At 40.7% G+C, this 11,890-nt stretch overlaps 1 protein-coding gene across 1 annotated transcript in view; it reads left to right on the top strand.

The window, feature by feature from the left end:
* Positions 1-11,890, top strand: part of KMT2E (lysine methyltransferase 2E (inactive)) — a 95,100-nt gene that overhangs the window by 80,785 nt on the left and 2,425 nt on the right. The window contains exons 16-26 of the mRNA XM_040644362.1: positions 1,658-1,822; positions 2,124-2,432; positions 5,107-5,361; positions 5,522-5,666; positions 6,189-6,439; positions 6,832-6,888; positions 7,032-7,595; positions 8,636-8,922; positions 9,655-9,743; positions 9,847-9,972; positions 10,148-10,245. Coding sequence (XP_040500296.1) covers positions 1,658-1,822; positions 2,124-2,432; positions 5,107-5,361; positions 5,522-5,666; positions 6,189-6,439; positions 6,832-6,888; positions 7,032-7,595; positions 8,636-8,922; positions 9,655-9,743; positions 9,847-9,972; positions 10,148-10,245 — 2,346 coding nt within the window. The remainder of the gene's footprint in view (positions 1-1,657; positions 1,823-2,123; positions 2,433-5,106; positions 5,362-5,521; positions 5,667-6,188; positions 6,440-6,831; positions 6,889-7,031; positions 7,596-8,635; positions 8,923-9,654; positions 9,744-9,846; positions 9,973-10,147; positions 10,246-11,890) is intronic.

Here is an 11,890-nt window from a genome sequence, read left to right on the forward strand (position 1 = left end):
AGGTGAAGCATTAGGAAAATCATTTAATTACTCCAGATTTCTAAAGTTAGGGTTTTTATAAAGAGCCATAAGATGAAAGGGGTTTGAGTAAACTTCCAGTTCCAGTGAAAAGACCACTTTTGCCTGTGCTGTTTATTTTAGTGCCAGTTGCCCATCCTAAAGCAAGAGCAGCGGGATATGTACATATGTATCCACAAACAAGCAACCTTATTACCTCTGTGGACCTCCGTGTTCTTACCTGTAATATAAAGTGAGGATAATAGTTTTGTAAGAGTGACAAGTTTGGAGTATGGCAGTTTGTTGTGACTAACTAGAAGCTTAGCAGTATTGTCAGAGGAGTCTGTTGATAGACCATTTTTGTCCCCTTATTGAGTGAAAAAAATGAAAAAGGGACCCAGTCAGTTTAGCAGGTGCACTTGATTTCGGCTCAGGTCGTGATCTCCCAGGGTCCTGGGATCGAGCCCCACTTCCAGCTCTGCGCTAACCAGGGGCATCTACTTGCGGAGTCTCCCTCCCCCCTCCCCCTGCTCAAGCACACGCTCTAGCTCTAAAATAAATCTTTCTTTAAAAATGAAGGAAAAAATACAGCAAGCAGTTTTCAGAATGTAGATGTCTTAATGCTTAAACCTCTGCTGACAGTTACTGGGACTAAAGCTCCAGTGTGGAGAAGACCATGCAGCCCGAGCAGGAGTTCCTAACCCTTCTTCCCCACGTCACTGACCAGAAGAGGAGGAAAGCCAAATGGCTCTGAGACTCAGGACCTGGTTCTGTCAGTCCATGGACGTGCGTCCTGTTTCTGGCCGAAAGCTGAAGTGCTTGCCAGGCCCACAGGCCAAGGCTCTGGGTCTTGTGCTTTTAATATTCTCTCTCTAAAGAGAACTGAAGGACAAAGGAACTCTTGCTGTTCCTCAGTCCCTGCCTTAAACTGTCAGTGGAAGACAGGAAGGTCAGAGGGTTGAAGAATGCCATGTAAGAACTGTGACAGAGGGCGATAAGGCTAAAGTGCGAATCATCACTGACACTTCGGGAACGCCTCCCATTTTCCAAGTGCTGTTGGCAAGCCGCACAGATATTTTCTATTTGAACTCAATAACAATTCAGTGAAGTGTAATTATTATTGTCCACATTTTGTAAGAGGCTCAAAAAAGTTAATAACTAGGGTCGTTAAGTTGCCTAGGGTCACAAAGATAGTAAATGACTAGAGACATAATTTGAACCCAGGACTTCACCTTGTAATATCCTGCCACATGTCAATAATGTATTCACTCCCTAAGTTTCTGTGAATGTGATCTTTTCAACGTTCATTAACGTGGGAACTTTGAATCTTATTTTAAAAAGGGCTAACTTCCCTATTGAGAAAAATTTTCAGTTTGGTAAAGCAAGTAGTTTTTTGTGCCTTTTTTTTTGGTTTTACTTTATTGTTGACAGTCATCCAACAAGTATTCCTTTCATGCAATGTATTTGTAATGACAAGGCTTCCTGAGATGTTTCAGACTCTGAAGGATCTCGAATGAATATTCCCCCCCCCCAGCTGTCATCAACAGAAATGTTTTGCTAACATCATAGAATTTATTTTTTACATTTGCCACGAACAGTTGGACTTTTGAATTTTACTTCAGCTCAGTGACATTATGCCACTTGAAATTTAAATTTGTAGACAAGAGAAGAAAGGAAAATGGAAGCAATTCTGCAAGCTTTTGCCAGACTTGAAAAAAGAGAGAAGAGAAGAGAACAAGCTTTGGAAAGGATCAGCACAGCCAAAACTGAAGTTAAAACTGAATGTAAAGATGCACAGATTGTCAGTGATGCTGAAGTTATTCAGGTATTGTTATTTGGGCTTGGTTTTGTTTTCATACTTAAGCACTTGCCGATAAAATTGTCACACCTGATTTAGTTGCATCTGTCAAGAATTTTTAATGTCTAATGCTGTTCAGTAGCATTTTTCAAATCCTGAGAATTTAGACTTGAGATATAAGATTCTTTGTTTTAGAGTAAAAAAAAGTTATGTTATCAGAATTCATAAACTTAATTAGCTTCTGAAGTAGATTAATGCTTTTAGATTTCAACTTCTCATTTCTATAAACATAGTATCAAAAGTTCCACCCTGTTGTATTTTGACTTAGGAACAAGCAAAAGAAGAAACTGCTAGCAAGCCAACCCCTGCCAAAGTGAATAGAACTAAACAGAGAAAAAGTTTTTCTCGGAGTCGGACTCACATTGGACAGCAGCGTCGGAGACACAGGACTGTCAGCATGTGTTCAGATATCCAGCCATCTTCCCCTGACATAGAAGTCACTTCACAACAGAACGATATTGAAAATACTGTACTTGCAATAGAACCAGAAACTGAAACTGCACTAGCAGAACTGATTCCCGAAACTGAAGTCCCAGCACTTACTAAATGTCCTGCGAAGTACCCGAAAACTAAGAAGGTAGGGCTCTTCAGGAGCACGGGAACTCTTTTCTAACAAGAGTGTCTTATGATGTTAAATATATTTGTGTTTTTAAGATTCACTCTATAACATAAGGACTAGAACAGAACAAGAGGCATAGTTTTTACACTTAACGGAGTTTTTAAACTAAGAATGAGACTTAAAAACAGTAAAGAGAGTTACAATATTCAGTATATCAAGACTTCCTTTTAGAATTGCAAATCGCAATGTAATGATTTTAATAATTTATCAAAATTCCTTTTTTTGCGTACCCTATGTACACTTTTTACACTTTGCAGAAACAACTGGTTTTACATGTTATCCGTCTTATTATTTCCTACAATTTATCCGTCTTATTATTTCCTACAATTTCCACAGTATAGGTAGATTATTAAAATTATGTGAAGAAATTAATGATTGCCATAAAGAAGGGTAGTTTTAGAGGAGTTTATTCATCTTTGAAAAACTGTCAGACTTAATAAAGCAATTATGGGAAACTGTTCACTGAGATCAAGCAACCTGAGCTTTACAGCTCAGAAATAACAGAACATCCTTACGAAACACCCCCAACACCCAGTAGACTATAGTAGATTGGAACAGAGATATCAAAGTGGTAATCCTTAAGCTCTTTTGGGGGGGGTTAGATCATAACTGGATTCTTCTTGTACACTTACATAACAAAATGTTTTGAAACTTAATTTATCTTGTTGTTTTTTTTTTAAGATTTTATTTATCTGACAGACAGCGAGAGAGGGAACACAAGCAGAGGGAGTGGGAAAGAGAGAAGCAGGCTTCCTGCTGAGCAGGGAGCCCGATGCAGGGCTCAATGCAGGGCTCGATTCCAGGACCCTGGGACCATGACCTGAGCCGAAGGCAGACACTTAATGACTGAGCCACCCAGGCACCCAATTTATCTTGTTCTTACCAGATTCAGTACAGTTTGTAGGTTCTGTTGAAGCCAGAAGTATATTCAGTAAACATACCAGGAGTATACTTTAATGGCGAGTCAGAGGGTTAGTTAGAGACAAGATCTAAACACAGTTTTGTCTAATTGGAAGGGTGTACTCCTCCTTACTGCCCCACAGATCTTGAACAAGCAAGCCAACACTTGCCTTGACCATGAGCAGGTAAATGTATGTTAATTATACTGGAATTAAAAAAACAAAACCAAACAATGAGCAGTTATTTTTGCCCACTTTGGAAGGACAAAAAAATAACTGCAACTTGTCTTTGTGATTTACATTAGTGAAAAGAAAAACTCATGTTTAAAAGAGAAGCTACTTTTTTGACTACAGATATGACCTAATTCCTGCCTTTTAATTTTTAAATGGCTGAATTGTGGCACTATCAATTTATTTAAATTCTTGGTCTGAGATACAGACTCTTGCTCCCATTTGATTCTCTAAAAAAGCCTTCTTTGCCACAGGTTTTGTTGATGGTCTTCCCCTCTTTTAACAACATAGTGTTCGAGCACCAAATGATCATGATTTCCCCTAATGTGAAGGCTTCATTCGGTGTAATAAGGCATAGTACTTCCTCTGTGCCGGATACTGTGCTCCTCAGAGAGCTTTATGTATGTTATTTAGCTCTTTTAATCCTCACAATAACCCTACTTGTAGAGCTAGTTTCTCTTATGACCCTTCTTTTACAGATAAGGATTGAGATGCAGAAAAGTTCTAAAACTTGCTTGAAGTCACAGAGTAAATGGCAAAGCCAGGATTCCTACCCAGGCAGTCTGGCTGCTGACTCCATGAGCTTTCTCTTGTTTGTCCAGGATATGCAGTTGTACATACATTGGGGGGAAAAAAGAAGGGAAAAAAAAAAGATGCTAGGATGTTTTACTGATTATCACTGGAAGACAGTGTCGGTAGATTATTTAATGTGTCTGTGTATCTGTGTGTGAGACTGCATATACTACTTTTAGTACTTTTTTTTAACAAATTAGAGTAAAAATAACATTACTTGATTACCAGATAGAAAAGATACGAATGGTCACACAGCAGACAAAATGTGCTTGTGCTGACAGATGTTATCCTTATTTCCATGCCCATTACAATTGCTTTATTAAATAACTGTAACTAGCCTACGAAGTTGAATAGTCGTCATATTTTGGGATCAGGTATATTCATGTAACCAATAAAGACTGAATTACATACAGTGTAGATAAAAATAAATCAGAATTAATTTAAAAAGGACTATGTAAATTTTCAAACAGTGATTGTCAGTGCTGACACCATTTTATTTATTTATTTATTTTTAATGTATATGCATTGGTCTCATCATCTGGAGATTCTCATAGGCAGCCAGGGTAGAAAAACACTGCATAAAATCAGATTTTTCGTGTAGACTGATAACAGAAGCAGTAACAAACCTAAATTCAGTGTTTGTGTTTATAAGGTGGTACTGGAGTCTCTTAGACCTTGCGGTTTTACAAAAGGTACCATGTGTTTTCTTCCTGGCAGAATACTATTGTATAAAAGATTTTAGGAGTAAGAGAAGTTAACCAAAGAAATGTAATGACGTATTGATTTTTTTGGACATCATCTAGGAATGATTTCAATTATCCAGCGTGTCATTTTGGATAATACATCAATTTTTAATTTGGTATCAAAATGTTCAGTAGGATAATCTGTGCAATTACATATAGAGTGATCCACATTTTTCTTTTCTGTAGCACTTGGTCAATGAGTGGTTAAGTGAGAAGAATGAGAAGACAGGAAAACCTTCAGACAGCCTTTCGGAAAGGCCTCTGCGCATAACTACCGATCCTGAAGTGTTAGCTACCCAGCTCAATTCCTTACCAGGCCTGGCCTACAGTCCCCATGTATACTCTACTCCTAAGCACTATATTCGATTTACTTCACCATTCCTTTCAGAAAAAAGGAGAAAAAAAGAACCTACTGAAAACATTTCTGGTTCCTGCAAGAAGGTAAACTTTTATTTGGATATAAAAATCTAGGATAAGCCAAGGGCCAGTCTCCTTCCTTACTACCATTCCTGGTAGTGAAGTGCTTTTAGAATCAGCTCTACATTTATAGGCTATATAAACAGCTACAAACTGATTTCTATTCATTTGTTATGTATTTCAGCGATGGTTGAAACAAGCCTTAGAAGAGGAAAACTCAGCAATTTTACATAGATTTAATTCACCCTGTCAAGAAAGATCCAGAAGTCCTACGGTGAATGGTGAAAGTAAAAGTCCACTACTACTAAATGATAGCTGTTCCCTTCCAGGTAGAATTTCTTTTCAGTGTTGTTTTAGTGTGAAGAATGTGGCAGGACGTATATAGCTTATATCACAGACACATTCTAGTTGTTACATATTTTATAAAATAAACCATTTCGTTATATTTTTTCTGTCCTCTAACCTTTTGGATGAAGATAAACACGAAAACCTCAAATATGCACTACTACGTATATTGGGGTTTATGGGTGAATTTTGGGGCTGCTTCTCAGATCGAAAAGAATGCTTGGAAATCAGTTAAATTCACATCTGTAGTTCTAAAACTTCGCAGAGACTCCTAGGCCCGTAAGCCATCTGGCAAGATATTTCGTGCTGTTAATAGTAAAAGTAACTCGTGGGGGTGGGGAGAGATTGTTTCCTGTTAGTAGTATCTTTAGAAACCCTGAAATTTAGTTTGGGGGTGAAATTCATTATAATTACTATCATTGATGTTTTGATCTTTCTCAGAATATATTACAGATTGTAGCAAATACCATCAATATAATGTCTGTGAATTCTTATTGTGCCAACAGATCTAACTACACCACTAAAAAAACGAAGACTTTATCAGTTACTAGATTCTGCTTACTCTGAAACCTCCACACCTACTCCTTCGCCGTATGCTACACCGACTCACACAGATATTACTCCCATGGACCCATCATTTGCCACTCCTCCACGGGTAAAATCAGATGATGAAGCTTGCAGAAATGGTTATAAGCCCATATATTCACCAGTTACCCCAGTAACACCTGGCACACCAGGGAATACCATGCACTTTGAGGTGAGAAACTTAAATGGGTGAAAGAAAACCTGTGGGGATGGTATTTAACAGCTCCCACTCCACACACCCCCTCCCTTAACAACTACTGTGCCTTATGAGTAAGGGGAAGAAAGTTGTTAAGAAACCAAAAGAGCAAATCTGGAACATGCACTGATGTGAATTTAAACTTTTACATTTTTATTAAAATGAGCATAACTTTCATCTTATCGATACTCAGCATCAGACTGGCTATCAAATTGATTTTAAAGCAAGAGGTCTTCTGTGGGGGAATGGAAATAAAACAGAAAAAAGTTTAAAACCAAAGTCTGTGTAATGGTTTAAGTTTTCATTTCTATAAATTATCATGGATTTAGTTACATATTTTAATTTTCAATTCTATTTCTTTTATGTAGAATATTTCTTCCCCAGAAAGTTCTCCAGAAATTAAGAGACGCACTTATAATCAAGAGGTAAGAAGTTATTCAAAAAGATTATTTAAATTGGTGACCTTTTCCTATTACCATCATTTTGTATAAATTATTGGGAGATTTTAAAATTAGTAGTCTCAAGATGTGGTTTTTTGTGTAATTTTTTGTTTTAATTCTGTGAACAGGGATATGACCGATCTTCAACCATGTTAACATTGGGGCCTTTTAGAAATTCTAATTTAACTGACCTGGGTCTGCAAGAAATAAAGACTATTGGTTACACCAGCCCGAGGAGTAGGACTGAAGTCAACAGGCAGTGCCCTGGAGAAAAGGAATCTGTGTCAGACCTTCAGCTGGGACTCGATGCAATCGAGCAAACTGCCTTACATAAAACCATGGAACCACCTACCCATGACAGGACTGATTCTAACAGCCAACTGGAATCTACTCACTCTGGACGGGGCACAATGTATTCTTCCTGGGTAAAGAGTCCTGACAGAACAGGAGTTAACTTCTCAGTAAACTCTAACTTGAGGGACCTGACGCCCTCACATCAGTTGGAGGTTGGAGGAGGCTTCCGAATAAGTGAGTCAAAGTGCCTGATGCAGGATGATACTAGAGGCATATTTATGGAAACACCTGTGTTTTGTACTTCAGAAGATGGGCTTGTTTCTGGTTTCGGACGGACTGTTAATGACAATTTGATCGACGGAAGTTGCACACCCCAGAATCCACCACAAAAGAAAAAGGTTACAAATTTAACGATTTTAGTCCTTTTAATAGTGTCTTTTTCATACTACTTCTGAGGGTTATTAGCAGTTATGTATTATGTAAGGCATTCGTACTCCAGTTATTCAAGTTAAATTTTTGGTATGTACACTTTTAAACCTTTTGTAAATGCTCAATTAGAAGATATTTGCAGAGAAGTAAAACATTCTAGTGATAGGGAAAATGCTTGTAACGTGGTTTCAGAAAAATCTCAAGATGATTTATTTCACTGAAAGAGTAACTTCAAAAATAATAACCACTTCCTAGCCAAATAAACAGAGTTGAATAATATTTGTGTTTTTATTATCCTTATTTTACATAGAACAGGCAGCCTTGTATTGGAGAAACGCTGCTTTCATCATCCAGAATATCGATAGTATTTAGGCCATGGATAGGAGTATTTTGAAAAGTGTTCTGTAAATAATAATGTAAGTTCCCTGACTTCACCACCATTATTTGGTTGGCAGCAGATGTACTGAGACAGACAATTAGAATGCCTTATTTCAGAGAAATGGGATAAACTACACCACTTATTTTATTTGTTAATAAATAGGCTTATTGCTTTGCAAGTCAAAGAATTTTAGTGATGTGTGCTTTTAATTTTTATAACAGAGTCCAGTTGGCAACTTTGTGGGAAGCAATGTAGTATAGTGGAAAGAGCACGGGCTTTCAAGTAAGACCTAGGTTCGAATCCCGGCTCCAACACTCACCAGCTGTGTGACCTTGAGTGAGTGAGTTACTCAATTTCCTCATCTGTAAAATGGGGATGATAATATACCTATTTCATAGGGTTGTTGTGAGGATTAAATGAGATAATGTATGTAAATCATCTAAATACAATGCCTGGCTTATAATAGGCATTGATAATTGTTAACTGTTATTATTTGTTCAAAATCAAATCATTTTACATAATTTTCCTAATGTAAATGTAGTAATTTTCTTTAGAAAAAAAAGCATAGATTGACTCTGACATATAAAACAAGAATAAAAGACTGGCTCTTCCTTCTCTTTCTTGCGGAAGGTCTCGCTATTAGAATACCGTAAAAGACAGCGGGAAGCCAGGAAGAGCGGCTCAAAGGCCGAGCACTTTCCACTGGTTAGTGTGTCACCTCACGCAAGCGGCAACTCGAGCAACGGTGGTGACGGGTGTGCCAGCAGGAGCGAAAGCGGGGAGCAGCTAGAAAGTACCGCCAGCCTGCCGTTACCAACACCAGCTGCGGTTTATAGTGCTATGTCCGAAGAAACCAGCAGTAACTGTCCTGTTAAGGAAGCTTCTGCCAGTGAGAAGAACGACCCAGAAGTCCAATGGTAAGCCTGTCTAAAAGAGCGAACTCCCGAGTAGTATACCTTATAATTAGTCTGTTTTTTATCATCCGGGCAGGATCTTTTCCATAGCTGATTGTGAACTCAGCTAGATCTGTAAAGATCTGAAGTGTGCTGTTCTGAAAAACACAAGCTTTGGGTAGTGAACTCTTGTTCCCCCGCTCTAAGGAGAGAGATGTTTGCAGTCCTAATTTTGAGAGATCCTCTTTGACGATTTTCGCCTTTTTCACAATATTCCTCTCCAAAGAACTTTTTTCATAGTCTGCATCCTGCGATTTCCTTATATCCCTAACCAGTTTCAGAAAAGAAGAACCAAGTTTTAGTATTTCTTTAGTAGGAACAGCCGAAGCTGGACATGGGATGGGTCTTGGCAAGGGCAGAAGGGCTCATTCACTTCCCTTCTGGGTCCCCTTCCCCCTGAGAGCTTCCCACTAGCCTTACAGTCCAGCCACGGGGTGATCTGTAAGGGTGTAGCTGGTACCCGCCGTGACATTCTGAATGCGGATGCACTTCACAACCTCCCCTCCCCGCCCCTTCACCAAGAAATTGCTTAAGACAAAGGAGAATGGAGTCTGGCTATTTTCAAAGCGTTACACCTGAGTGTTTTCCCAGCAGAACAAAAGCCTTGGTCTGAGAGGACATGTTGACCATCAAGGACAGAGAATAATCTAGCTGGCAGTAGCTTCCTTGAATTGATGGTATGATTTTATGTTCAAGGACCGCTTCAACCTCAGTGGAGCAAGTGAGAGAAAGGAGTTACCAGCGAGCACTACTTCTCAGTGATCACCGCAAAGATAAAGACAGTGGTAAGCGAGCTTGTTCCTTTGCCAGAAAGTGGAGCCAGCTAATCCCTCTGCACCCTCGTTCTTTGCAGTTCTAATGTTCTCTTTGGGTCTGCTTCATCTCTAGGGGGAGAGTCACCATGTGTCCCATGTTCACCGAGTCATGTTCCGTCTTCACCTTCATCTCATTCAAATCACATTCCCCAGTTGCAACCCAAGGGCCCAGTCCCTCCTTTCAGTGAACTTATGGAAGGTCAGTAAGCAGATGACCTGTCATGGTTATTGTTTTAAAAACCTTTTTGAATCAGCGAGGAGAGTGCCTTCTACAAAGTCGGGCTGAAGAGAGTTCACACTGCTCTGTAGTGTCAGTGCAAGGCAGTGCTGGTCATGCAATGTTACGTTTACTCAAGCTTTCTTCTGCTTTACAGATCCTGACCCTGAAAATCCAGAGCCCATGACTACAAGTGAATGTCCATCCCCAGACACCTCTCAAAACACTTGTAAAAGCCCTTCAAAAGTGAACAAGGTAATAAAATTGACCTTTGAACATGGCCATTCAGAAAAGTGGGTGCTCATATGCATACGGAGATTCTCCTGCCATACCAAGCGTCAGTTTGCAATTTTTGGACACTTTGGGACCAGATGGTCTAACGTGCTCTCTGCGCTTCAGTCCTCTACATTTTCTCCTAGAGGTCCACCCCTGTCACCCCAGGAAGTTCAGTCTTTTCATACAATTTAGGACCATGCAGTCAGTGCTCTAAAAACAAAAGGTCAGAGGACATCCATTGAAAAGAAATGCTGTCGCCATCCTGATTCGGGAAGATGTGCTGGTCTCGTGTGGGGGCAATATCTGTGGAAACTGAAGATGAGACTGGTTTTCTTTTTTTCTTCTATGTAACATCACATACATTTAAGTGTCTTGTACTTGGCTTATTCGTATTTGAACAATGCACCAGTTCGGGTGAGCACGTTTATTTACCCAGACGGGTTGGGTGCAGCAGGTCCTGTTAGCAGACTTAAAACTTGCTCAGTGCCAGAGCTTACTGGAATTCTTGCAGAATAAGGCTCAAAAACGGGTTGGATCACTGAGGGGAAAAAGGCAAATCGCACATAAAGGCCATTCTTTCCTTGTCTTCCATAAAAATTAATCCAGGGAATTCAGTTTAAGTTCAGGACCAGAACTCGTTGAACTGCTGAAAAAGCTGCCCTTTCAGGACCCCCCCCGTCTCTGACGGACTTCCCCAGTCCGCCTTACTCTCTCCCCCTTTCTAAAGTGCATCCGAAGTGACATTCAGTACCACTGGTAACAAACCTCAATACATGTAAGACGTTCCTTACGGGGTTCGTTTTCTTTCCACAGCCTGGTTCCCCGGGACCCGTACTTCCTGTTCAGCCACATGGGAAAATACCCACAAAGTCCGATTCCCACTGGGAGGCCACAGCTACCGCGTCGGAAGCGGAGAACGGGGTGCACCTGAAAGCAGAGCTCCCCCAGAAGCAGCTGTTAAGTAACACGCAAGCACTTCCAAAGAACCCTCCTCAGCCGCTCGCTCGAGGCTCAGCCGAGCAACTTTCCCAGAAGCTGCCGTCCGCGCCAGTCAAGTTGCACTGTCCTCCGTCCCCTCACGTAGAAAATCCTCCCAAGTCCTCGACACCCCACCCACCTGTGCAGCACGGTTATCTCTCACCAAAGCCCCCTTCCCAGCAGCTAGGATCGCCCTACAGGCCTCATCATGCACAGTCACCTCAAGTGGGAACGCCTCAGCGAGAGCCTCAGAGAAATTTCTACCCAGCAGCACAGAACCTTCCAGCCAGTACTCAGCAGGCCCCGTCTGGAGCACTATTCACACAGACCCCCTCAGGACAATCTTCAGCGACATATAGTCAGTTTACCGCCCCCAGTCTGAGCAGCACGGCACCGCCCCCTCCACCCCCTCCGCCCCCTTCTTCCTCGTCTTATTATCAAAACCAGCAGCCCTCCTCAAACTTTCAGAATTATAATCAGCTTAAAGGTAGTCTTGCCCAACAGACTGTGTTTGCATCAGGACCAAATCAAGCACTTCCGGGCGCCGGCAGCCAGCAGCCCGCTCCAGGCCACCACGTCACTCCAGGGCACTTCTTGCCTTCTCCGAACCCTCCTCTTCACCATCAAACTGCTGCCGCCGTGGTGC

Source organism: Ursus maritimus, unplaced genomic scaffold, assembly GCF_017311325.1.
Source record: "Ursus maritimus isolate PB19 unplaced genomic scaffold, ASM1731132v1 scaffold_3, whole genome shotgun sequence".
Lineage (NCBI taxonomy): Eukaryota > Metazoa > Chordata > Mammalia > Carnivora > Ursidae > Ursus > Ursus maritimus.